The 25,391-nt window shown below is 35.0% G+C and overlaps 6 protein-coding genes, 1 non-coding gene and 3 pseudogenes across 18 annotated transcripts; 3 read left to right on the top strand and 7 right to left on the bottom strand.

Moving 5' to 3' along the window:
* Positions 1-568: 568 nt before the first annotated feature.
* On the bottom strand, positions 569-4,545 carry LOC104710280 (uncharacterized). Of its 9 annotated transcripts, none has more exons than XR_015566846.1 (14): positions 3,846-4,002; positions 3,234-3,510; positions 3,015-3,148; positions 2,807-2,942; positions 2,459-2,719; positions 2,313-2,386; positions 2,145-2,241; positions 1,960-2,013; positions 1,783-1,876; positions 1,500-1,699; positions 1,317-1,416; positions 1,112-1,228; positions 960-1,016; positions 569-842 (listed from the first exon to the last, which is right to left on the bottom strand). XR_015566846.1 is itself a non-coding variant. In XM_087467059.1 (14 exons), the coding sequence occupies exons 1-14, from the start codon at positions 3,936-3,938 to the stop codon at positions 735-737; spliced, it is 1,854 nt and encodes a 617-aa protein (XP_087323185.1). In that variant the 5' UTR covers positions 3,939-4,545; the 3' UTR covers positions 569-734. The 9 variants fall into 9 exon arrangements, 5 of the variants coding, with proteins under 5 accessions (XP_087323185.1, XP_010425165.1, XP_087323186.1 ...); XR_015566848.1 differs by having other exon boundaries at positions 2,313-2,375; XR_015566847.1 differs by having other exon boundaries at positions 2,459-2,713.
* Positions 4,066-4,137, top strand: TRNAT-CGU (transfer RNA threonine (anticodon CGU)). Its single transcript has one exon. It is a non-coding gene; the product is annotated as a tRNA-Thr (tRNA).
* A 1,761-nt stretch (positions 4,546-6,306) lies between the features above and the next one.
* Positions 6,307-9,062, top strand: LOC104710279 (nuclear transport factor 2). Of its 2 annotated transcripts, none has more exons than XM_010426861.2 (9): positions 6,307-6,539; positions 6,914-7,095; positions 7,193-7,490; positions 7,584-7,747; positions 7,840-7,996; positions 8,090-8,214; positions 8,319-8,384; positions 8,475-8,535; positions 8,630-9,062. In XM_010426861.2, the coding sequence occupies exons 2-9, from the start codon at positions 6,916-6,918 to the stop codon at positions 8,839-8,841; spliced, it is 1,263 nt and encodes a 420-aa protein (XP_010425163.2). In that variant the 5' UTR covers positions 6,307-6,539; positions 6,914-6,915; the 3' UTR covers positions 8,842-9,062. The 2 variants fall into 2 exon arrangements, with proteins under 2 accessions (XP_010425163.2, XP_087321008.1); XM_087464882.1 differs by having other exon boundaries at positions 6,367-6,539; positions 7,587-7,747.
* LOC104710278 (uncharacterized) lies at positions 8,960-10,497 on the bottom strand. The gene is made up of 3 exons (XM_010426859.3): positions 10,255-10,497; positions 9,420-10,164; positions 8,960-9,320 (listed from the first exon to the last, which is right to left on the bottom strand). Exons 2-3 carry the CDS (start codon positions 10,157-10,159, stop codon positions 9,131-9,133), a joined length of 930 nt encoding a protein of 309 aa, XP_010425161.2. The 5' UTR covers positions 10,160-10,164; positions 10,255-10,497; the 3' UTR covers positions 8,960-9,130.
* A 57-nt stretch (positions 10,498-10,554) lies between these two features.
* On the top strand, positions 10,555-13,195 carry LOC104710277 (magnesium transporter MRS2-5-like). Its single transcript, XM_010426858.2, has 7 exons — positions 10,555-10,726; positions 11,234-11,789; positions 11,882-11,952; positions 12,042-12,170; positions 12,246-12,590; positions 12,661-12,708; positions 12,799-13,195. The coding sequence occupies exons 2-7, from the start codon at positions 11,348-11,350 to the stop codon at positions 13,027-13,029; spliced, it is 1,266 nt and encodes a 421-aa protein (XP_010425160.1). The 5' UTR covers positions 10,555-10,726; positions 11,234-11,347; the 3' UTR covers positions 13,030-13,195.
* A 110-nt stretch (positions 13,196-13,305) lies between these two features.
* On the bottom strand, positions 13,306-15,252 carry LOC104710276 (ureide permease 1-like; annotated as a pseudogene). The gene is made up of 6 exons (XR_015566035.1): positions 14,771-15,252; positions 14,549-14,687; positions 14,317-14,470; positions 14,134-14,244; positions 13,621-14,020; positions 13,306-13,536 (listed from the first exon to the last, which is right to left on the bottom strand). The product of XR_015566035.1 is annotated as an ureide permease 1-like (transcript).
* A 62-nt stretch (positions 15,253-15,314) lies between these two features.
* LOC104710274 (ureide permease 1) lies at positions 15,315-17,670 on the bottom strand. 2 transcript variants are annotated; one of them, XM_010426857.3, is made up of 6 exons: positions 17,320-17,670; positions 16,845-17,118; positions 16,628-16,766; positions 16,392-16,545; positions 16,192-16,315; positions 15,315-16,103 (listed from the first exon to the last, which is right to left on the bottom strand). In XM_010426857.3, the coding sequence occupies exons 2-6, from the start codon at positions 17,070-17,072 to the stop codon at positions 15,576-15,578; spliced, it is 1,173 nt and encodes a 390-aa protein (XP_010425159.1). In that variant the 5' UTR covers positions 17,073-17,118; positions 17,320-17,670; the 3' UTR covers positions 15,315-15,575. The 2 variants fall into 2 exon arrangements, with proteins under 2 accessions (XP_010425159.1, XP_087321009.1); XM_087464883.1 differs by having other exon boundaries at positions 17,344-17,670.
* Positions 17,671-18,043: 373 nt separating this feature from the next.
* On the bottom strand, positions 18,044-20,193 carry LOC104710273 (uncharacterized). Its single transcript, XM_087464345.1, has one exon. It carries the CDS (start codon positions 19,755-19,757, stop codon positions 18,180-18,182), a length of 1,578 nt encoding a protein of 525 aa, XP_087320471.1. The 5' UTR covers positions 19,758-20,193; the 3' UTR covers positions 18,044-18,179.
* A 2,414-nt stretch (positions 20,194-22,607) lies between these two features.
* Positions 22,608-23,624, bottom strand: LOC109126338 (putative F-box protein At5g38270 pseudogene; annotated as a pseudogene).
* A 526-nt stretch (positions 23,625-24,150) lies between these two features.
* On the bottom strand, positions 24,151-25,297 carry LOC109126337 (F-box only protein 7-like; annotated as a pseudogene).
* Between the last annotated feature and the right edge of the window lie 94 nt (positions 25,298-25,391).

Below are 25,391 nucleotides of genomic sequence, written 5' to 3'. Positions count from 1 at the left end.
GAAACCCTTTCATATTGCTTAAGAATCTGCAACACCACCTCACATTGCTCCTTTGTAGCGCGACAGAAAAACAAAGAATATCCGAAATCGTCATTTACATAGATTTTATAGATTTACTATCATTAAATCGTCATTTACATATAGAATATCCGAAATAAAAAAAACTTTCAATTATAATATTTTTTATTTTGTCTTAAACACAAGGACTATTTATATAAGAGAAATTCCTTTAAATACCACTAAATAAGTTTTTTTTTCCAAAAATACCACATGTTAGTTTTTTTTTCCAAAAATACCATAAAAGTTTTTTTTTCCAAAATTACCACTAACACAAAAAATTGAATTTTAAGAATATAGAATTTTTTTTTTATGTTTGGATTGACAAATTTAGTTTTAGGGTTTAGTTTTTAGGGGTAGGGTATAGTATTTATAATTTAGGAATTAGTTTTTAGTATTAAAACTTTAGTTCAATTATGTGGTACTTTTAGAAAAAAATACATTTTAGTGGTAGTTTTGGAAAAAAAACTAAATTGTGGTATTTTTGGAATAAAAACCTATTTTAGTGGTATTTATGACAATTGCCCTTTATATAATTAAATATAACTTAAAGGTAGCATTAAGGGCGTTACGACGATATACGAGGGGAATGAAGAAAAACGTACTTAAAAAAATGTATACATAGAATAACAAAATGGATCGGACAATAGTTGTCTAACATAATGAGTCTGAAGAGATTAGTGTGATGGCGCATGGAATCTCACACTCCCGGCAGAAGCCTGATTTGCGGCACGGTTACTTCCAAAATTCTTCCGGTTTGATTCACGAGCGATTCTTGATCCAAACTAATCAACCACAACCAAAGTTCAAAACAATAATGAGACTGAAATAGCAAAAACACACACCAGAAAAAACTCTCAACTGTAATGGTTTGAAGTCAATTCTGAGCTTTTTTAACTTACCTGAATTGCTCTCTTAGGCATCTTTGCAACTTCATGTAAACCAAGCAACTTTGCAACCTTCAAGAGTTTTAGGTAACATTTTAGGTTTATGAAGTTTCAAGAATGTTCTTGTGGCATGCTTAAAGTAAAAATGGTAGCTTTTATTTATTCACCTGTCTAAGAATCTTCTTGTCTCCCTTTCCACTTGGTTGCTCAAGATCCGCAATCTCCCACAAGGGAATGTCAAGGAGAGTCTTTATCACATCTTCATCCAAGAACGGGAATCTCCCCTGAAAATGTTATATTTAACATTGAAGAACGGAGCACAAAGAATAAACGATTTCGGTTTCTAGTTATGGAGAATGGAGTGACATATACCTCTTTACCGTTATCTGCAATGCATCGATCATCTCGACCTAAATTTCTTTTCCAAATTCTCTGCATATCTAATTTCATTTCTTGATCCAACGCAACCCAACTGGAAAAATCAATAAAACTTGCGAGATGAGGTTATTGTTCGTTTACATCCATAAGAGAATGTATCTGTAGACATATACTTACCTCCCATTTCGGTATTTTGTTCTGTGCCTGCCATAACCAGCACATTGCTCATCAGCACCAGCGCCAACAAGTAGAATTCTAGCATCAGACTTATATTTGACCCGCCGGTTATCTTCCTCTACTGCTTGATTGTCGCTTTCGTTTTGAATCCAACCATCACCCCGAGCAGCAAGCCACAGTGCTGTTCCAATGTTGAGGTCCTAGAACATTGCAAAAGAAGATTGTGTAATTCACATCAAGTTCGGAAGATTGTAATCAGAATCTCCAAGACTTTAAAGTTTACCATGTAAGTGTCAGCAGGATTTATGAGTGACATGACACGTTTTGTCTCAAAGGTTAGTTTTGACAGATCAGCATCAACCTCAACAAGCTTCCACCTGAAAAATTCCAAGAGCATTTGTATCAATCATAAATAGTAACAAATGTATGCATTTTTGACAAAAAGGTTTGAGAATTCAACCTTCTCAAAGGTGCAATCTTTTGAAGTTCCTTTATTCCAGCCTTGGCAGAGATCCTGTCAGGAGCATTAGGACCGTCAAAACTGACATTAAGGAGATCAACTTCATCTGAAGAAATAGACATTAAAGTTTGTTGGATTAGTTTCAGAATTGATGCCTAAGACAGACAGTGCAGAGGAATTATTACATTTTGGATCAAGGCACTGATCCAACAGCGCAGCAAGTATCATCGAATCCAATCCACCAGAGAAAAGAACAGCTACTGGGACGACTTCTTTTTCTCCCTGTTTATGCCAATAAGCTGTTTAGAGGAGAACACAATATGTTTGGAGAGAGTGAAAGTTAAAGCTCATACCTGAAAAATGTTATGAAGTGAAGTTCGCCGCCTCACTGATTCCTTTAACACAACAAGAACTGTCTGCGCAAGTCCTAAACCTAAACCTTGTCAGGCATATGAGATCTGGACATAACTGGAGAAATAAAACGAATTCTAACCAGTACCTGAAGAAGTTGAAACAGCATTTTCTTCCTCTTCTTGAATTCCACTAAGCGATGATGTTGATAGATCTTCAGGTGTTGGTGCAACAGATTTCCTTTCCCATTCAATCAATTCTTTCCAAATGGGATTTCTCGATTCGTGCTTCGTGACTTCACCATGAATACATAAACCAGATTCTGAAACCCCAAAAGAAATGCTGTACACTCCACATGGAAGCTCTTCCCAAAACCTATGACCGCTATTACCATTTTCAGCATCTGATACTGCCAAAAATAATTATCTGTACATAAAGCAATACAAAAACTGGAGTGTACATAGAGACACAAAAATGACTATTAAGCAATACAAACCTGAGCCGTGTGCTACAGAAGCAGCTGGTGAAACAGACGATAGAAGAAAACGAGGGTCTTCCACAGTTGGCCAGTGAACAAGAAGGCTCCTCCGACCAAAAGCATCTTTACCAAACCATAGCGTTCTTGAGCTTTCCTGATGGAGAAAAATGTTCAAAGAGCAAATAAAATTGCTACAAAAAGTACAGCGTATAAGTTACAGAATTACCTGCCAATAGATAATGGCCCAGGGGCCTTTAATCATGGAAAGAACATTTGGAACTTTTGCTTTCTCTAAAGACTTCAAAAGAACTTCAGTATCATTATCATAGCTATTGAGTTCAATTCCTCCAAATACTTCGCCTAAAAGGGAGATATACCAATCAATATAGTATAGTGTAAACCAAACTCATGATAATTAGAAAAAAGCTTAAGAAGTAAAGCAGACCATTGTAAGCTAGAATGTTTCCAGAAGAATCCACCAATGGCTGTCTAATAGGACTAGTTCCTCTAAGCTGTAATGTAGAACCAATAAAATGCAGTTCACCCAAAAGAGTAGTCTCCTCAAGCTTATAAGTTTCTTCGCCAGCCTCAACAACAGAGAGAGTCGCAGATTCTTGAGCACAATTTGGCACATCAGGTCGAAGATGAATCGTCTTTTCGCCTACACTATCAGGACCTCTTTGGCTTAAGACAGCTTTAACATCTTCAATAGAGACTTGCAACTGGTTTAACACCAAGAAAACATTAAATTAGCAAACTTTAAATTCTAATATGATTGGTCAAATAAGAACTGATCTATGGACAACCAATACCCTTATCTCAATACATTATTCATTAGCCATTGATCAAAACTCAAAAAAGAGTAATCTTTCTTTCTACCCAGCAAATAGTTACATAAGAACAATCAGTCTTCCAATTCAATTAAAGATTCAATCTTTTATCAGTAACGCTAAACCCTAAACTTCTACCAAAAGCAAGTCATACTAAAAGCTATGAACTCAAACGCCAATACGGTAAGAGATGTAAATCACAAGTGACATCAGAGGAAGAGATTTACTCGTTCGAAAGGAGGCTCGGGGGCTGAGAGAAACGAAGCAAGCGTCGAGAGTTCGATACGAACGCCGCACACTACAATTGCGATTCCGCACATTTCGCCGCCGGCGTCGTCTCTTTCTCGTCCGTCTCCTTCCGTCAAAAGAAAAGAGTTAACGAAATTGCTTAAGTTTGTTAATCAAACATTAAAGTTTTATTCTGTTATTGACGAATTAAAACAAATCGCCTCCGTAGCATAGTGGTATTGCGTTCGCTTCGTAAGCGAAAGGTCGTGAGTTCGATCCTCGCCGGGGGCTTTTTTTTTTTTTTTTTAAGATTAAAAATAAAAAGAAAAATATAAAACCAAACTAAAAATCGAACCCAGCCCAACCGAACCAATTATTATTTTCAAACCAATACAAACCAAAATCACATACAACTTTATACGAAAGCCATTTTTTCAGAAAATTTGAAGGTTTTAGAAACAAGTAATTGAAATTTGGAATCCAAATGAAGCAATTATTATTTTCAAACCAATACAAACCAAAATCACATACAATTTTGTACGAAAGCCAATTTTTAAAAAAATTCGAAGGTATTAGAAACAAGTAATTAGAATTTGGAAATCAAAATCACATACAATTTTATGCGAAAGCCAATTTTTTAAAAAAATCCGAAGGTTCTAGAAATAAGAAATTGGAATTTGGAATCCTTATTTTCAAACCAATACAAACCAAAATCACATACACTTTTATACGAAAGCCAATGTTTTAAAAAATCTGAAAGTTCTAGAAACAAGTTATTGAAATTTGGAAATCAAAATCATATACAACTTTATACGAAAGCCATTTTTTTCAAAAATCCAAAGGTTCTAGAAATAAGTAATTGGAATTTGGAATCCAAATGAACCAATTATTATTTTCAAACCAATACAAACCAAAATCACATACAATTTTGTACGAAAGACAATTTTTTCAAAAATTTTGAATATTTTAGAAACAAGTAATTGGAATTTGGAAATCAAAATCACATACAATTTTATACGAAAGCCATTTTTTAAAAAAAATTCTGAAGGTTCTAGAAATAAGTAATTGGAATTTGGAATCCTTATTTTCAAACCAATACAAACCAAAATCACATACACTTTTATACGAAAGCCAATTTTTTCAAAAATCCGAAAGTTCTAGAAACAAGTAATTGAAATTTGGAAATCAAAATCATATACAACTTTATACGAAAGCCATTTTTTTCAAAAATCCGAAGGTTCTAGAAACAAGTAATTGGAATTTGGAATCCAAATGAACCAATTATTATTTTCAAACCAATAAAAACCAAAATCACGTACAATTTTGTACGAAAGCCAATTTTTTTCAAAAATCCGAATGTTTTAGAAACAAGTAATTAGAATTTGGAAATCAAAATCACATACAATTTTATACGAAATCCAATTTTAAAAAAAAAATCTGAAGGTTCTAGAAATAAGTAATTGGAATTTGGAATCCTTATTTTCAAACCAATACAAACCAAAATCACATACACTTTTATACAAAAGCCATTTTTTTCAAAAATCCGAAAATTCTAGAAACAACTAATTGAAATTTGGAAATCAAAATCATATACAACTTTATACGAAAGCCATTTTTTTCAAAAATCCGAAGGTTCTAGAAACAAGTAATTGGAATTTGGAATCCAAATGAACCAATTATTATTTTCAAACCAATACAAACCAAAATCACATACAATTTTATACGAAAGCCAATTTTTTCAAAAATCCGAAGGTTTTAGAAACAAGTAATTAGAATTTGGAAATCGAAATATGATTTTTTTTTTCACCAATTAATTCAGGATTTGAAACCAATTATTATTTTCAAACCAATACAAACCAAAATCACATACAATTATACGAAAGCCATTTTTTTAAAAAAATCGGAAGGTTCTAGAAACAATTAATTGGAATTTGGAAATCAAAATATGATTTTTTTTTTCTTTTTTACACCAATTAATTCAGGATTTGAACCGATTATTATTTTCAAACCAATACAAAACAAAATCACATACAATTTTTATACGAAAGCCAATTTTTTTAAAAATCGGAAAGTTCTAGAAACAATTAATTGGAATTTGGAAATCAAAATATGATTTTTTTTTTTCTTTTTTACACCAATTAATTCAGGATTTGAACCGATTATTATTTTCAAACCAATACAAAACAAAATCACATACAATTTTTATACGAAAGCCAATTTTTTTAAAAATCGGAAAGTTCTAGAAACAATTAATTGGAATTTGGAAATCAAAATATGATTTTTTTTTTTTTTTTTTTTTTTTTGTCAAACATATGATTTTATTTTTCTTTTTTCACCAATTAATACAGGATTTGAAAATCATTAAAACAGCTAATCAAATCAATGTGTAGGATCTGGAAAAAGAAATAAATCTTCACTAATATTTATTAGATAGAAAATAAATAAATTTTTAAAAAAGGTATGCCCATCATCCTTACATTACTCTGTGCTATATGATTACGTGGCCAGATATTACTGGATGATATCTGCAAAGTAGGAAAAAAAAAAAACGAAATCCCAATTCTGGTCGGAGATTGAAATGTAAAAAACCCTAGAAGCCATATATAACCCAATCACAACAAGTTAACTCTCTCTCTCTCTCTCTCTCTCTCTCGTTGTGAAATTGATTCTTATTGTCTTCTCCAATTGACCAGGTAATTGCTTCTTCTTCATACTTCTTACTCTATTTTCCAATCCCTTTTAATTGCTTCAATTTGCAGCAAAGTTTAAACCTTTCACTTTAGATCTGTAACACTTCAATTTACTTCTGGGGAAATAAAATATCTGTACTTTGCAATTTCGTACTGTTAGATCCACAAAGTACAGTTCTAAGTCTTTTGTTTTGTGGGGTTTTGTACAACTTTCAAGATTTTACAGTTATATTGAATTGGCAGATAGATTAGAGTTAGGGAGTTCAAGAAACATGAACGTACTCTGTGTAACTTTGGAGTTCTTTTTCTTGATAAGTGCTTGTGCGGTTGTCTGACTCTTGTGTATGATTCTGTTTCGATTTGTGGAATGCTTGCAGAGATGACAACTGAATCAAAGGCTCCGTTAGTAGATCCAGGCACTGTGGGTAATGCCTTTGTTCAGAAGTACTATACCCATCTTTATGAATCACCTGCTGAAGTTTACAAATTCTATCTTGAGAACAGTGGTCTTTTACGGCCAGGTCTCGATGGTGAGATGGTTCCTATCAAATCCTTGAAAGTAAGTTCCTATAATGTCATAGCCACCTTGTATATATAGTCTTTCTTAATGGAATCAAGAAAGTTTTTTAAAATTTGTTTCATTGTGTTTTTTGCAGGCTATTAATGATCAGATCATGTCCATTGACTACAAAAACTCGGAGATCGAGATTCTGACTGCTGATTCTCAACCATCTTTAAAGAATGGTGTTGTGACTCTAGTCACGGGTTTGGTGATTGGAAAAGATGGAGGAAGAAGGAAGTTTTCTCAAAGTTTCTTCCTTGTGCCTCGCAATGGAAGCTACTTTGTGCTGAATGATACCTTTAGGTATGTGTCTGATGTGGTTGTTGAACCAGAAGCTACCAAGGAGGTTGAGGAGAGCCCTGAAGTAATCGAGCCAACAAAGAGTGTAACCGGTAAGTACTTTACCAATGGTTTAATATATCAAGAATTTGAAAAGTTCACCATCTTGACATTGTTTTGATTCATATGGTATTGGTTTTGAGTAGCAGAGCCTGCAAAGGAAACTGTAGAGGCGGTTATTGTCCCTACTCAAGCTAAGACTACGGTGACAAAACCTGCAAACGGACATGCAAATGTCCCCAATGTCACTAAAGCTGCTGAAGCCAAACTTCAAGAGGAGGCTCCCAAGAAATCCTTTGCATCAATTCTTGTGAGTCTCCCTCTTTTGTGCTTGGTTTCATAAGCTATTAGTTTTTTTCCGTTTAATATACTCTAATCTCCTGGTGTACTTCAATAATACAGGTCCAGTCTCTGGCTCAAAACGGAAGTTCATTCAATGTTACAGCTTCACCAACTAAGCCTAAACGTGTCGAGAAACCGACTGTTGCTTCTGAGCATAAGGCTAAGGCTCCTTCCCCAATTCCTGGACAGGCTTCTGCTAAAACCATTGAACAGCCAGGTTGGTTATTCAGCATAATAGTGTTAAGAACGATGAAACTGGAATCTTCTTGTTGCCGTTGTTCATTTGATTAATTATATTTCTGCGTATCAGCCAAGGGTAGTAGTTCCATATTTGTTGCAAACTTGCCTATGGATGCAACTATCGAGCAACTCTATGAAACATTCAAAGGTTTTGGAGCTATTAGAAAAGATGGTATCCAAGTCAGAAGTTACCCGGTCAGTTATTCTTTCAATGATCTTAACAGATAATGTATTTGCATGGTTTCGAAACCTTAGTCCCCTAGTTCACTCACTCGCTTAAAAATCTTTCCGCTTTTCAGGAAGATAAGAACTGTTTCGGGTTTGTGGCATTCGAAAATGGTGAAGCAATAAAAAATGTCTTCCTGGTATGTATATGTTTGCCAAATCAAACTCTCAACTATAATGTACTGTAATTTGAACTTTTTGATTTCTGATCTTTAACTGCACAACTCTAGGCTCACAAGGAATCTCCAATCATGGTTGGAAACCGAAGAGCATCTATTGAAGAAAAGCGAGGCAAGTTTCTGAAGGCAATGGTGTATCCAACATTAACTTTATTCAAATGCAAAAGCAAAAGCCTAATCTTTATTGTTGTTTTTGGATTCTGCAGGAGGTAGCAACAATCAAAATGGCAGCAGATCCTCTGCACGAAACAACGGTGGTTACTATAGGAATGAGAATGGTTACAGAAACGATGGATACAAACCTCGGGGCAATGGTGTCAATGGAGGACGAGGCTATGGCAGACGGAACAGTGAGTCTGATGGGGATGGGAAAGCACACCAGAACAACGGCCATGGCAATACTGAGGCCAAAAACTAGACTAGTTTCTGCTTCTTCCAAATTTTGCTCATTGGTTGAGAATCTGAGGTTTTAGGCGATGTTAAAACAGCTTTTAGTTTTCGTTGATATTCTAGTCGATGATCTTTTCGGTTTGAGATTTTGTTTTGAGATAACTCTGGAACATATTTCTTTGATCTATGCATCTTCTCTTGAACAAAGGAGAGATCAAAATTAAAATGATTTAAGGTTCTATTGACCTACCTGACCTTTTTTCAGGAGATAAACTCCACAGTTTTTTTTTTTTGTCTAATAAAACAGCAAAACAGAATCAAGCACAAGAGCAGGGAGAACAACACCAAGGACATGGAGGAAAACATGAGAACCACCTACACATTGACTGCTTTTGATTTGCTGCATCTGCTGGTTTTTCTGACTCTTGTGGCTGTTTTGCTTCTTGTGCTTGTTTCTTCTGTTCCTCTGTTTCTCCCTTTCTTGAATCACTTGCAGCTCCTGCCAATCTGTAAAACAAAAAGGCGAGAAACTTTCATTAAAAAAAATCCAGAGAAAGCGAGAGAAGGGAATGTATATCAAGGCATGTTCATGGATGGAGTGTGTACATTGGGAAAGAGAAGGAATGTGCACTGTTTGAGCTTTGGTTAGAATGGTAAGAAGTTGAAGGAGTTTTCCAAGAGACAGCTGGTTGTTGTTCTTTCTCATGGCTTTCTCTCTTATCTTCCTCTTCTTCATCAGATGAAGATGTATGTACAACTTCCTCTTCCTTTCTCGAATCAACAACTTTGGGTTCTTCTACGACGGGTTTTGATTCTGATCCTGGTGGAGGTGGCATAGGAAGTGCGGGACTGTACGCTAGTAACTCTCCCGATTTATAGAGCTCACCTGATTTCATCAAATCAGCAGTGAAACTGTTGCGTCCTAAATGACTAAAGAGAGATTCATTCGAAGTACAGCTCCATTCAGCTGGTATATTCGATTTGCTTCTCTCGAAAACCGAAGATGGAATCCTATTCGGGTCATAGTTTCCGTTATCATCATCATCATCCCTATCCATTACTTGAACAGGAGGTGAAGATATCTCTGGTTCATTCGATAATTCTTTGCCGTCTTCAGGTAGATCTTTCGGTGGCGATAAATACGAAGAAGATGACGATGATGAAGAAGACGATGATGATGATCTTGAATGTGCTTCTGAGTGAATGATCACACTTCCTGTTTCCTCTGAAAATATTCTTTTATGCTCTCCATCTCCATTTTCTTCATCCCCTAATGAGCCTTCCTTGTTTCCATCTTCATCATGTTTTGGTTTTGATAACACATCTTCTTCATGTTCAGACTCCATAACACCTAAACAAACAACCAAAAGCAATCAATCTTTTTAGCCATTTCTCGTGTTCAAAACAAATCAAAACCGATATACATAAAAAAAAAACATACCTTGAAAACGATTTTGATCAAGCTAAAACAATCTGATCTCTCAGTGATGAAGATTTTTGTTTCACTTGTGGGGATTAAGTTGTGAAATTTCGTTTTTTGTTAGAGAAAACGAAGGAAGAAGAAGAAGAAAAATCAAGATGAGGAAAAGGGGATCTAGGGTTTGGTTTCTGTTCGTTGGTTTGGTGATAAGCAGAACGAAAGGTATCTCGTAAAGTTCGGAACTTTAACTAACAAAACAAAACCATGGCTGCGTTACGCGCCATGTCGACGACTCTTATCTGATTCTGTTTTATAAAATGAATCCTCTGTGTGACGGTCTTTGTAAGAAACCGTGTTCTATCCAATAGATATAGACGCCTTGACTTTTTAACACGTGGCTTCAGATACGTTAAAGAACAAAAGCTGTGTGCTTCTTCTTCTTCTTCTGTTGCTGCTGCACTTTTGGAAAAGTGAAAGCTTTTGTAAACGAAAGGTGAAGTTTTTATTTTGGAATTTGGAGTTTTATTTTTAATTTTGCTTGATGATGTTTATGGTCTTTGAAAGTTTCTTCCTTTTTTTTGGATTCTTGGCTTTTGTTCGGGTATGTATTTGGGAATGGATATGAATATATGATACTGTAGACCTAATTGATCAGTGCGATTTGTAATTTATTGTTGTTTACAAAGTCACAAAACTTTGTAATTACGAATTCTTGGAATTGAGATACTGAATTTGTTGTTGTAAAACTCAAAACATTGAGAATTGTTGTAATTACGAATTCTTGGAATTGAGATACTGAATTTGAGAATTGGATCTTCCTTAACTGTAAATTATGTGCCTTTTCTTCATTTTAGCGTCTTTAAGAACTTAAGACGAAGTTATTCAAACCTAGATTAGTTAGAGATTTGAGGGTTTTCCTAAAGGTGGATTCTTGGTGAAAAGTATTATCTTTTGATTTGTGAGTTTTCAAAATTGAATTTGAGTTTCATGTTGTTTTCAGGTTGGAGAATTGTTGCAAAAAGCTTTACTTCGACTGCTTCTATTTCACAGGAAACTGTTGGAGTTTGGTTCTACTGCATTTAGTAAATTGTAAGAAAGAGAGGATAGAGCAAACATGGGAGAACAACTGGATCCATTCTCCATTTCTAATCTTCCGGATTTCATATCTTCTCAAAAAATTGGCAGACCGGTGAATCTCGAAGGCCAAAGTAACCGTGGACATCCGTTTTCTGGCCTTAAGAAGAGAGGCCAGTCTAGTCGTTCTTGGGTGAAGATTGATCAAGATGGGAACTCGGCGGTTTTGGAGCTTGACAAAGCGACTATAATGAAACGGTGTTCCTTACCATCCAGGGATTTGAGACTACTTGACCCTTTGTTTATCTATCCTTCGAGTATTTTGGGGCGTGAGAGAGCGATAGTGGTCAGCCTTGAGAAGATCAGGTGTATAATCACAGCTGATGAGGTTATTCTCATGAATGCTAGGGATGCATCTGTTGTTCAGTACCAGTCTGAATTGTGTAAACGTCTCCAATCGAACCAACACTTAAATCTTATAGGTCAGCGATTTTTATATAGCTTTGGTTGGTGGCCAGGAATTATGATATTTGATTAGACTGCTGATAAAAACTGTTATATGTGTTGGTTTCAGATGATTTGCCCTTTGAATTTAAAGCGTTGGAGTTGGTTTTGGAATTGTCTTGCTTGTCTTTAGATGCACAGGTATGCCACACTGTCTTCTCGTGTAACTATATAATGAGCTTTTAAGCTATAGTTAAGCTCAGAAGTTTTGGTGAATGTGATTTTAATAGGTGAATGAGCTTGAGATGGAGGTGTATCCTGTTCTAGATGAACTAGCCACTAACATCAGCACCCTTAATCTAGAACACGTGCGCAGGCTAAAAGGCCGTCTTCTTACCTTAACACAGAAAGTTCAGAAGGTGAAAACACAAATTCTCTTCAAATTTGAAAAAGCCTTAGTACCATAATTTGATTTTGGAGGTCAAAACTTGCAGGTTTGTGATGAAATAGAACATTTAATGGATGATGACGATGACATGGCTGAGATGTACTTGACTGAGAAAAAAGAAAGAGCTGAAGCTCATGCGTCAGAGGATCTAGGAGATAACATTGGTGAGGACTTTGACTCTTCTGGAATGGTTTCGAAGTCTGCGCCGGTTTCACCTGTGGGATCAACAAGTGGAACCTTTGGGAAGCTTCAAAGAGCCTTTAGCAGCATCGTTGGCTCACATAGAAGCTTGTTAAGCTCCTCTAGTAGCGGAGAGAATATCGATCAACTAGAGATGTTACTAGAAGCTTACTTCGTCGTTGTTGATAACACTCTGAGCAAATTATCATCGGTTAGATTCTTAATCTATCTTCTCAACTACATGTTGTTTCATCATTTTGATTATGATCTTGTGTTTGCAGCTGAAAGAGTATATAGATGATACAGAGGATCTGATCAACATTAAACTGGTAAGGACAGACAAAATAAGTTTCGTAATCGTGTTCTTGTTCCATGCCAATACTCTCTGGGTCTCTCTAACTTTGTCCATGTTTTCTTAGGGGAATGTACAGAATCAGTTGATTCAGTTTCAACTGCTTCTCACCGCGGCAACATTTGTGGCTGCCATTTTTGCCGCTGTAACGGCTGTCTTTGGGATGAATTTGCAAGACTCTGTTTTCCAGAATCCGACGACGTTCCAGTATGTTTTGCTGATAACAGGTGTAGCATGCGGATTATTGTATTTTGGTTTTGTGTTATACTTCAAGCACAAAAAAGTATTCCCTCTCTGAAATCTTATGTTAGAGAAGAAGAATAAGACCCATGGAGCTTCTTCTATTGTAGATATGAACAACTAATGACTTTTGCAGTTTCAGAAACAACTGAGCTTAGGCTTAACCTACTGTGAAACAACTTGATTTGTTTTAAGATTAATGATAATAGATAAGATTTGGGGTATTGTTGTATTTGGTAATACAACAGAGAAACTTTATTGTCTTTTGTTTCACATTAGTCCGGCCAAAGATATTGATAACATCACCAACATCTTGAACATGTTGCAGCCATTAGATAAGTTACTCTTCCTTTCATGGCTCTCATGAACCGTTTCTTACAAGTTTATAAACTAAAGTTGTGAACCTTTTGGTAGTTTTCGCTGTAAATAACCTTTTCAACTCATTTTCTATGTCCTGATGAGGCCATCAGAACCGCGACTGCAACTATGAACATAAAAAGCATACATATAAGAAGTATATATGTTTTACTTGATGATCTTCTGTATTCTCCAAACAGCAATATCCCTAAAAAGTGCTCACAAGTGAAGTGCCTGAAAGCATCAAATCAAAGTAAGGATTTTTATTTTCAATCCTTTAAATCATTGAAACAGAGAAGAGGTTTTCTAGTCTAAACCTGAACAGCACCTGCAGCAGCATAGCCAGCGGCTTGACCGCCCATAAACTGAAGACCATCATCAAATCCACAGAGAAATCCAGCCAAGAAAGACAAGCCTCGACCGTTCCAGTCATTTAAGTAAGCCTTGAAAGAAGATCTTGGGAGACCAAGTATAGGCCAATATAGAAATCTGATGTTTAGTACCAAAGCAATCACAAATGCAGAAACTGAGAAATAGAAACAATCTGTGTACACATTGAGTTTTGGAACCCCATTTTTCAAAGTGTGCCACTGATCGTTTGTGGCTAAGCTAACTGCAGGTGAGATTAAAGAGATACATACGCCAGCAAAGAATGTTAACGTCAGTCTAACTATTGTGCTTTTACCAAAAACCTGTCGATGCAAATCTTGAATTAATCTTGAATTGTCAGAGAATAATCTTGATGCAAAATCTTGATATTGTTTCTGTTCTGTTAAGGAATGATATAGTTAAAGTTTGTTTCAACCTTGATGGCTCTTTGTTTCTCAAGCTCTATAAGAAAAGCTGCAGTTCCTTTTTTGCTAACCCGTTGGTTTCAGGATTTGTGTCTGTTTGGAAGGAAGAACTAGTCTCTAAACTGAAACATGATCAAGATTAGTGCCACCAACCTGAACCGAAACAGAGCACTACTTGTAAATCAGCTTTTAACCTTTTGAAATCTTGGAGTTTGGATTTATTATCAGCTGCATTTGATCTATGAACAGCTGAGCCGAAACAAACAGCGATTAAGAAACAAGCGATGCCGGGGCAAATAATCTCAGCTCTGTTGATTCTAGCATCCAAGAAATAGTTCAAAGTTGTGCCTATGCATTAGACACATAAAACAAAAAGCTCAAGAATCAGTTAGAACTTAAAAGTAGTTGAAGAAACTAGAGTTTTACCTATGACAACGGTGATACTAGCTGTGATGACTTCAGTGACTGATAAACCAACAAACGCCCAAGCATATTGTGTTGCCAAGGTTCCAAGGCTAAGAGATATTCCTCCTGACATTGCAAACATCACAGACTGCCAATTATCCTGTGATGAAAAAACACCTTTACATTTTAAAAAACTGCAAGATTGTGAAAGAAAGAGTGTAGGAATGAATATTTTTAACTGACTTGAGAAAGTTGTGTGATGAAATTTGGTCTGCTGGGACTAACTTCGCCTAGTGTAAACGCTATGATGACTGCAGCTAACAGGTTTGTGAGTGTGAAGTCAAGATAAGTGTGTTGAGGAAGTCGACCGAGTCTTTCGGTTAGAGTCATGATAGCTGGCCATGTCCCTAAAAAGAGCAGAGCCAAGAGCATACAAGTGATTGCTCCTCCTTTGCTCTCTATCACATACATTTTAATAGCGCTGCAGGCATAGTAAAGAAGTGAGATTCTTCTGTTACCATTTGATATCTCGTGATAAAGATGAATCTAGTTTTGTGTTTAAGGTTCTTTAGAACATTAGCACAAGACACATGCTGATACAAGAAGATCTACATAAAGCTCAAACTTCTGATTCACTAAATTTTTTAACTGACTAAAGATCTACATAAAGCTCAAACTTCTGATTCACTAAATTTTATAAAGATTTAGGAAGGACTTAGCTTCCCATTTTCTATCAAATAAATAAATCTCAAATAGCCATAATCTATTGTATTTTTGTCTTTGATAGTTGACTAATAAACTATAGTTTTCTTTCTCTGATGTGTAAACAAAGACAATCCAATCAGTTGTTGTTACCAAAGCCATAAGACATAAACCAACAAAGAAGTACACTTCGGTTGGTTAAATATAAACAAAGACTTGAACACGTTCTTAGCCATTAGTGAAGTTAATCACGCTGCCACGTTGGTTTCTTACAAGTTTATGAACTAAAGTTATGATCCTTTTGGCTGTTTAGCTTGTAGACATTTCTGCAAGTGGCCTATCCAAGTCATTTTCTATGTCCCGACGAGGCCATAAGAACCGCGACAGCTACTATGAACATAAGAAGCATACAGATGAGAAGTGTATATGTTCTTCTCGATGATCTCCTGTATTCTCCAAACAACAATATCCCCCAAAATGTACTCACAAGTGGAAGTGCCTGAACAGCGTCTGCAGCTGCATAGCCTGCGGCTTGACCTCCCATGAACTGAAGACCATTACCAAATCCACAGAGAAATCCAGCCAAGAAAGACCAGCCTCTCCCGTTCCAGTCATTTAGATAAGCCTTGAAAGAAGATTTTGGGAGACCAAGTATAGGCCAATAGAGAAACCTGATGTTTAGTATGAGAGCAATCACAAATGCGGAGACTGAGAAGTAGAAGAAGGCAGTGTACACACTGAGTTTTGGAACTCCATGTTTCAAAGTGTGCCATTGATCGTTTGTAGCTAAGTTGAATGCCGGTGAGAACATAGAAAAGCAGATCCCGGCAAAGAAAGTTATCGCCAATCCAATTATTGTGCTTTTTCCAAAGACCTGTCGTCAATGCCAATAATGAATCTTTTAGAGAATGTATATACATATCAGTTATATGGTAAAGGAAGAGTATGTTTAATGTTACAACCTTTATGGCTCTTTGTTTCTCAATCTCTATGAGAAAAGCTGCAGTCCCTTCTTTCGCTTTCCCTTTCGATAACTCGTTGTCTGAAGATTTGTTTTCCATTTCGAAGGAAGAAGCAGTCTCTAGACTGAAACAAGATCAAGATTAGTACCAAACCGAAGTATAAGTAAGTATCTAGTTGTGAATGTTTTTCCACTCCAAACCTTTTGAAATCTTGAAGTTTGGATTTGTTATCAGCTGCATTTGATTTATGAACAGCTGAGCCAAAACAAACAGCGATTAAGAAACAAGCGACCCCAGGGAAAAGGACCTCAGCTCTGTTGATTCTATCATCCAAGAAATAGTTCAAAGTTGTGCCTGTTCTAGAAAAAAACAAGAAAGTTCATTAGAACAAGAGAAGTTGAAACAGAGTAAAAAAAATCAGTTAAAAGACATTTACCAATAACAACAGTGATACTAGCTGTAATGACTTCAGTAACTGACAAACCAACATAAGCCCAAGCATATTGTGTTGCTAAGTTTCCAAGGCTAAGAACTATTCCTCCAGCCATTGCAAACATCACTGACTGCCAATTATCCTATAATACAAAAACCGCGTTTCAACAAAATATTTTTAGACAAGATTTTTTAAAGAGAAGTATGAATATGTGACTGACTTGAGAAAGCTGTGTGATGAAATTGGGTCTGCTTGGACCTATTTCACCTAGTGTCAACGCTATGATCACAGCAGCTAACAGATTTGTGAGTGTGTAGTCAAGATAAGTGTGTTGAGGAAGTCTACCGCGTCTTTCGGTTAGAGTCATGATTGCTGGCCATGTCCCTAAGAAGAGCAGAGCCAAGAGCATACATGTAATTGCTCCTCCTTTGCTCTCAATCATATACATCTTTCTCTCTCTCTTTTATATACTTATAAACTCATGACGAAAACAGCTGCACGAAAGAACAAAAAGGAAGATTCTTTCGGTTACTTGAGTTCAAGCCTCGATCAAACTCATTAAAGATCCCAGGAAAACAGATATTTAGACAACCACAAGGCAAGGAAAGAGACCAAATCTTTTGGGATTCAAGAACATAGAGACCAAAAAGTAAACATGTATGACTAAATGAGTTTCTTGAAAGAGATTTATTTACCGTTTTGGAAGCTTTTCTTCTAACCTTAACCAGAGAACAAGAAAGAAGAAATGTATGATTAATAGCTGCTTCCCATTACTGGGGGAGATTCAGAATAATTGCTTGTGGCTGTCATATGATTGGCAGATCCAGAGTCCAGAAAGATTCAACACCTTGATTAAAGAAATAAATCAGTCTCGAGATGCGTTCAGATTAGATTCATAGTTGATCATAAGTCAACGGCTGACACAATCTTGTCTTTATTTGATATTTTCTCAGACTACTTAAATCCTGGAACAAGCCACTGACTTAGACGTCCATCTAATGGTAGTTGGATCCAGTTTGTTTTTGTTTACCACACAGATTATGTATAGCATTCGTATCTTATGAGGGACCTATATATATCCATTATCCGCACAGATTTGTACGAGTTCTTGTGTTATGTGAGTTAGCAATTTAGCATAATGTATAAGTTGTTGAAATAATATAACAATTTTTTTTAATGGATAATGTATGAAAATGTTAGTAAATATTTAGATTATTACAATGTTTTAAACATATATTTTCACCAGTTTATTTATTCATTGATCATCACCTGGGTTATCATCTAGTATAATGAAAAATGAGTTTCTTTTCATATTCAAGTTTCATGTAAGGATAAATCTGTGATTACGAAGAAGGTACAAGATTTAACAAAAAAAAAAAAAGATGAAGAAAAAAAACGAAAAAAAAAAACAAACTTATCTTATGAAATCAAATATTTTCTATTATTTTTAACATAATTTTATGTTTAAATGTTTTGTACAAAGTATTTTTAAGGTGAAGCAACCTATCAACGATGCATTTGTATCAAATCCACTTCAGCTAAATTACTAGCAATCCTAATCCCAGGATATCTTATCCCACATTTTAAAGTAGTTTTGAAAACATAGTCGAGAACAACATGTTTTTCCATATAATTTTAAGATGGAAAAGAATTGACAGCGAGAACCACAAAAGAAACAAATTGGCCGATTCATAAGATTATTGAAAACCATATAAGCTGGGAATGACTCATTCTCTTTTTCCCTATTGATCCATATGAAGTCTCCGAGTACACATTTGATGTGATTAGTGATTCCACAATCATCACATGAATAAAACCATTTCTCTGGATTTAGTTCTTCCTCGCATATCTCACACCAGTATTGTTCACTCGTTTTTTCTCCATAGCATAGAGACAGAAAATGATTTTCATCATTTTTATGTTTAACTATCTTTGGTAAAACAGAACATTTGATGTCTAAAACAAATTCACACTCCTCGTAACTTAAAACCATCGTAGCATTAACTCTGCAAGCATTACAAACCCTATATTCCGTTGAGTGGTTGATGTATAATGAATGAAAAGGATGACTTTCATGGACAAAAGGCTCAGAGATAGAACCACATCGCACATCCAAGATAGTCTTACTGTCATTACTTGTGTAACGAAAGCCTTGAGAAATGTTTTGACAAGCATTGCAAATGAATATGCGAACATCATCTGTGATTAGAGTTGTAAGCATGTTATAGAAGGAATCTATTTTCTTTTGTGGGAGATAAGCACATTTTTCATGGAGAATATAATTATCACATTCCATGCAACTGTAGAATGAGCCAGAATATATAGGATACTTGCATGCTTTACACGACATGCATTTGTCATTAGCATCACTCTCTTCTTTACGCTTTAAAGTATGCTTCATGTGACTAAAATGCTTTATTTCTTCTTCTTTGATCACCTCGTATGACTTTACCTCTAGATTTGTTTCTGGAACGTCTTCGAGTTCAATCCCATCCCAAATCCCGAACCTTGTGGCACATCTTGGATGAATGGCAAAATCAGGACATTTTGAACAAATGTAAACCCCACATGTCCAGTTTATCTCTTTATTGCACACTCCACATTTCCGATCTCCAACGTCAAGACAATGATTGTAATAAATACGATGATTATGACGATAGACCTTTATGATGCGTGGTATATCAATACAATTTCGATGAATCATGAAATTACATGGAAGACATACATATGGATTTGGGTCGTCATCCATTCCACAAACGTCGCAAATGAAATTCCGTTGAGGCATAAGAGTGAGTAAATGCTCATGAGCCTTAAAGTGAACAAGAGTGGAAGGGAGTGGATTCTTTACACAATTGACATCCACACTGAAATTGCAGATAGAGCAATGATAAAATATGTAATGAAGTTTGTTTCCACACAAACAACATTTTCCATTAGTGTACTTTGGAACATGTGTGAGACGCTTAAGAATGTGTTTAGGATGACAAGAATACTTAATTTCCGGTGTGGATTCGGCACAATCTTTGTGAAAACTCAAATTGCATAACTTACATGCATAAGGGAACCGGTCACCATGGAATCCACATAAATGACAAGTAAACAAATCCATCTTTGGAACAAGGGATAAGCTCATGGGTTTTCGGACTCTCAATTGTTATCATAACATCTTTTCTTGCGCATATCAAATCAATGGTAAAATCACATATTAAACAATAATAATACATCTTTGACAAGTTACCTCTACAAAGCTTGCAATTTCCATAGGCTTCTTCATTTTCTGCAAGTACCTTGATGTACAAAGAATGCTGTGGATGGTAAAAGTTGCAAATCTTTGGTTTGGATTCGGCACAGTCCTTATGAAAGAAGAGTCCAGAACGAAAGCAACGATAACCATCACTAAAATAGTTTTTACCAAGATTGCAACCACTACATTTTAGCCCACGCGCTTGATAAAATGTGTAAACTTTATTGAGTTTTTCCATAGATAATATGAATAATATATGAATATATACAATGTAGGTTTTTTTTTTTTTTTTTACTTTTATAGTATTTTATATATATATGTCTTATGTTTTGGTTTCATCGTAATGATGAGAGCTGTTTTATACACATATTTTCATATAGAATATAATATTTAATCTTTTTTTCTTGGGTCCAATATTATAGAAAACGAATAATTTCCTTTGTAAACTATTCTTTGTTTACATGAGAAGGTTATTCGTAGAATATGATGTGTAAATAGACTCAACAACGAATAAATTCCTATGACTTAATTATCAATTTTGCAACCTTTTTTTTTGTTTGTCTAAAAGGATACTCAAAGAATAATTTCCTGGTTAGGATAATGGCATGAAAATCGGTTTAGTCAGATTGTTTCGGTCTAAAATATTGGTTGTTTGTTCTTCGGTTTGACAAAAACTCTACCAGACTAATTAAAGGCAATAGAAATTGGGAAAAATGTCATTAAAATTCTCAAATCTACATTTTCATTGATTTAAAGCTTGAATTCTGCTTTTGAAGGGAAAAAAAAACCAATTATTTGTTGACTTCCAAATAAATCGCAAACTCTCGTTGACCTAGCCTTTTGAGGCACAACATTAAATGGCCAAACAGAGAAATTAATCAGGGTTAATTATCCGTTAATAACAAAACGACCCTGTTTATAACATCCTAAAACCCCCAAATTAAAAAATCGATTCTCAATTTCTCCAATTCACAAACCCTAATCGATCTCAATTTATCTTTTTTTCTTCAATTTCTCTTTTTTCCGATTTCTCTCTTCTTCTTCGAGTTGACGAGATGAGTTCTAGCTCAGAGACATTGGTGGTAGCTTCGTTCGACCGTGGAGTGCCGTTGAAGTGTGTTTGTGGAGCCGGTGTAACTATCTTTACATCGAGAACTGAAGAGAATCCTGGTCAACCGTTCTTCCAGTGTATAACAAAAAGAGATTTGGAATCTTCTCGTCATCGAAGATATCATGTTTGATTAGGGTTAGATTGATTAGGGTTTGTGAATTGGGGAAATTGAGAATCGATTTCTCAATTTGAGGGTTTTAGGGTGTTATAAACAGCATCATTTTGCTATTAACGGATCTCGTTAACGGATAATTAACCCCGTTTAATTTCTCCGTTTGACCACTTAACGTTATACCTCAAAGGCTAAGTCAACGAGAATTTGTGATTTATTTAGAAGTCAACAAATAATTGGTGTTTTTTCTCTCCAAAAGCAGAGTTTGGGCTTTAAATCAACCAAAATGTAGACTTGGGGATTTTAATGACATTTTTCAGTTTGGTGAAATTAAATGTTGTGTTTGGTAAGTAAGAATGCGTAACGAATTAGATCAAAATTCAATTTCAATTCGGTTTTCTTTTGTAATTTTAATGTAGATTGACTTTTTTTTTAAGTTAGATTATAGTATTAAATTATTTTGGTTTTTTTTTTTGCTGGTATTTTGGTTTAATAAGTGAACATATCTGCTTTGATTTAGTAATAGTTTTCTTGATAGACATTTTGGTAAAGAAACTCCAATATAATAATAGTGTTTAGTTAGCACTAGCTCAAGACCGTAAGTCCATGTGCATTAGTTAGTTTCTCACCAAGTTTCTCATTAACAAAAAAATTAATAAAATATAAGATTATAAATTTTTATTGTAAACATTTCTCAAAACAAAAAAGAAAGTTTATCAAAGATTCCCAAATGAGAATCATTCTCAGCTTTTATGAAAAACTCTCATAATAATAAAACATTATACTATATATATATATATATTTTTTTTTTAAGTGATAAATTTTTTGTCAGAACGAAGCTTCCAATGTTGCTCTAACAAGTAACACCACGAGAGACTCGAAAATATTAAAATGAGAAATCCTCAGAATTAGAAAATACATGAAATACTTTTAGAGAGACTTCAAATTACAGAAACTTTACAAAACCAATTTTTTTTTAAAAAAAATGAAATGGATCTAATAAGCTTTAGAAGCTTGAATTGGCTTTATTTAATTTTTCCACAGCTAAAATATTTCATTTTTTTCATTTTTTTTTCTTCTGTAGAAAGCATTTTTTTTAAAGTCAACAATTTTAAGCTTTCCAAAGTTTTAGTTTCTACCGCCAAAATAAGACAGCAATAAAATCTACAGCTACAACACAAAAATCTAAAGCTTAATATCTATAGTAAAAAAAAATCTAAAACTACAGGCGTAACCAATCAGACCCTTAGAGCTAGAGAACTTAAAAACAATACTCTTTCTTTGTACTTGCTTTTTGTTTCACTTATTCAAAAAAAAATGCTCCAATCAAATTTGAAGAAAGAAAAATTTTGTGCATGCACGTACACGCAGATGAATCACCTAATTTGTGTAATAGTGTTTTAATTTTCAAACAAAGTTGAAGTAAAACTACTTAAACAAAAGACTAAACAAATCAACGACTTTGAACACCAAATTACTCAGGCCATGTGATCTTACCTGTGGCAATATCAAAGACTCAACAATTTGAAGAACAATATCCTGGCATAACGCCATCTTCAACGAAAAATATCGAACCACTCTTGATTCCATCACCAACATCTTGAACTGGTGCTTTTAATGTAACCCCATGACCAAATATCAACATCTCATCATCTCCAATAGAGTACACTCTTTCCCATTTCTTACTCTCAAGATTCATTATAAAGACGTTAAAGATAACACCATCTCGGTTTCCTAAAATATTCGAGATGACTAAAACCTCTCCTGATTTCTGAATCGCAATTCTCTTCTACCAAATGTGTCCCAATCCTTGGTGAAACGGAAGATCCCAATACGGGTTATCTTCAATTTCCTCCTTAGGGAAATCTCCCAAGAAATCTATAATCTTGATGTAATCATCGGTACGTAGTATAGAGATAATTAAAGCTTGTTGTTGTTCTTATAAGCCAAATCAAGATAACCCAAATTTGTGCCACTGGTAATCCAATCCCTATTCCAATTCCACCAAGAATCATCTCCTTTCTTGTATGTGAACAAGTAATGCTGTTTCAAAATCAAAGCAACGAAATAATCCCCTGTCTTCTCGTTTATCCACACAGCAGCTCCTGATCGTTTGCATCCGAAGATGTTTTTTGGACACATTATCCTTACGACAAGGCTAGACGAAGTGTCCCCACTCGCCATATCTGGACTTATGGCTTCGCTCCAATATCACTTGTGCACCACCACGTATTGGAGATTCCATTGATGGAAGATTGATCCTTTGGCACGTTATCAAGTTAAAGATATAGAAATCTAGACGAGAATCTACCATCAATAAAAGGTCAGGACAAAGCTTGGACCAGTCGTGATTCTCAGAAATTTTTCTACTCTTCTCTTCTCTTATTAGAGTGTTCGGCCTATAAATGTTTCTTACCTACCGAGAGCACTCTATTGAATTTAGGGTTTCGTTTTAGGTTTTGTAACTAAAGAAATCTAAATTAATGCGATATATACATTCCAGTTTTAGGGTTCTAACTTTCCAGTTTTCCATTACACTAGGCGATTGGTTTAATCAGATCGATTAAGGTACAAAATATTACTTCTTTGTTCTTTGGTTTAACGGAAACTCTACAGCCAATTAAAACTTCTATAGCTGTTTAATTGGTTCATCACAAATGTTAGGTTCGGTTAAAGTACAAATGTGTCTATAGAAAATAAGGAACAACTAAGCCAGGTTGCATACACCTATTATGTGACCGTAGGCATCACGTACGGGTAATAAAAAAGTTGAGGTTGGGATGACTTTGAACATCTCTGTATAAATATCGTGTATATAGAAGCTTCTTCAACTTAAGGTTGTACTTTTGCATTATTTAACTTAATATTCGTTAGAAACAACATATCAATGTATACTTTAAAATCAGCGGTTGTGTACCAACTGATTTGTATTTGGGTTTAGACATACTATAATTGAAATAAATAACATCTTTTAATTGTACTCGGAGTTAACCTTTGAACATAACTTCAAATCATGCTAAATCGAATTAAGAGAAAAAAATATAATAACAAGAGAGAGACTAAGCAAATCCTGAAACAATCCAATCACTATGACTCATATAATGATCAAATTTATTAGGCCTTATAAATTGACCTGTGGCAAGATTGAAGACACCGGAATATGGCTGATGGTCATATTCTACGAAACAGATTGAACCACTCTTGACCCCATCACCAACATCTTGAACCAGTGCTTTTATTGTCACCCCATGTCCGAATATAATCATCTCATCATCTCCAATAGAATCTACTCTTTCCCATTTTCTACTCTCAAAATTCATTTTAAAGATCCAAAAGGAACATTCATGTCCTTTTTCAACTCTCAAACGTCTCCCGATTTCTGAATCGCTATTCTCCTATTCCAAATGGTGTCCGATGGTCCCGTAATGTAGTTACAAGGACAATCTCGATACGGGTTATTTTCGATCTCTTCTTTAGGGGAATCTCCAGAGAGGTAAAAAAATCTCTACGTAATTATCGGTAGTATAGAGATAAAGCTTGTTGTTCTTATAAGCCATATCCAAATAACCAGAATTTGTCAGCTTCCTATTCCAGCACCACGAATCATCTCCTTTCTTGTGTGTGAAGAAAAAATGCTTATGAAAAATCCATGCAACGACATAATCCTCTGTTCTCTCGTTTACTCACAAAATAGCTGATCTTTTGGATTCTTATATTTCGTCCGACACTTTAAGCTTATAACAAGGTCGACGAGAAAGTATCCCATAAGGTCGTATTGCTCAAATCTCGCTTCTGCACCACGAATTTTTTAAGACTTCGTTGATGGAAGATCGATCCTTTTGCCAAATATACCAAGACGAGAATAATCTACCATCAAGAGCCAGTTCCCACAGCTAGCCATATAATAATAGCTCTTGTCCGAAATTCCGACGAGTTTCGTATAAATCTTGTCAAAGAATCTCTTGTATATGATCCGCCATGGACGCAGAGCAAACAATTTTTGCTCGGTAAAAATCATGAGACCTCAGGCTTTCGATGAACATTCTCAAAAGATCAGGACAAAGCTTGGACCAATCATGACTTTTTGTGTCTCCTCTCTCATTAGACTTTTAAAAATTTATGATTAAATGACATATAGGATTTGTAAATTTTATACAAATCACATAAGAGACCAGATTCAATACACCTCCTAAGATTCAAATCCATTTGAAACATAGGATTTTGAAATTCATAAACAAATCACTAAACAAATAACATAGGATTTTAACTAGTACTTATAAATCATTATGATCAATAACAA

This window comes from Camelina sativa, chromosome 9 (genome assembly GCF_030686135.1).
Source record: "Camelina sativa cultivar CO46 ecotype springtype chromosome 9, ASM3068613v1".
Classification (NCBI taxonomy): Eukaryota; Viridiplantae; Streptophyta; class Magnoliopsida; order Brassicales; family Brassicaceae; genus Camelina; species Camelina sativa.
This window is presented reverse-complemented; position numbering and strand designations above follow the sequence as displayed.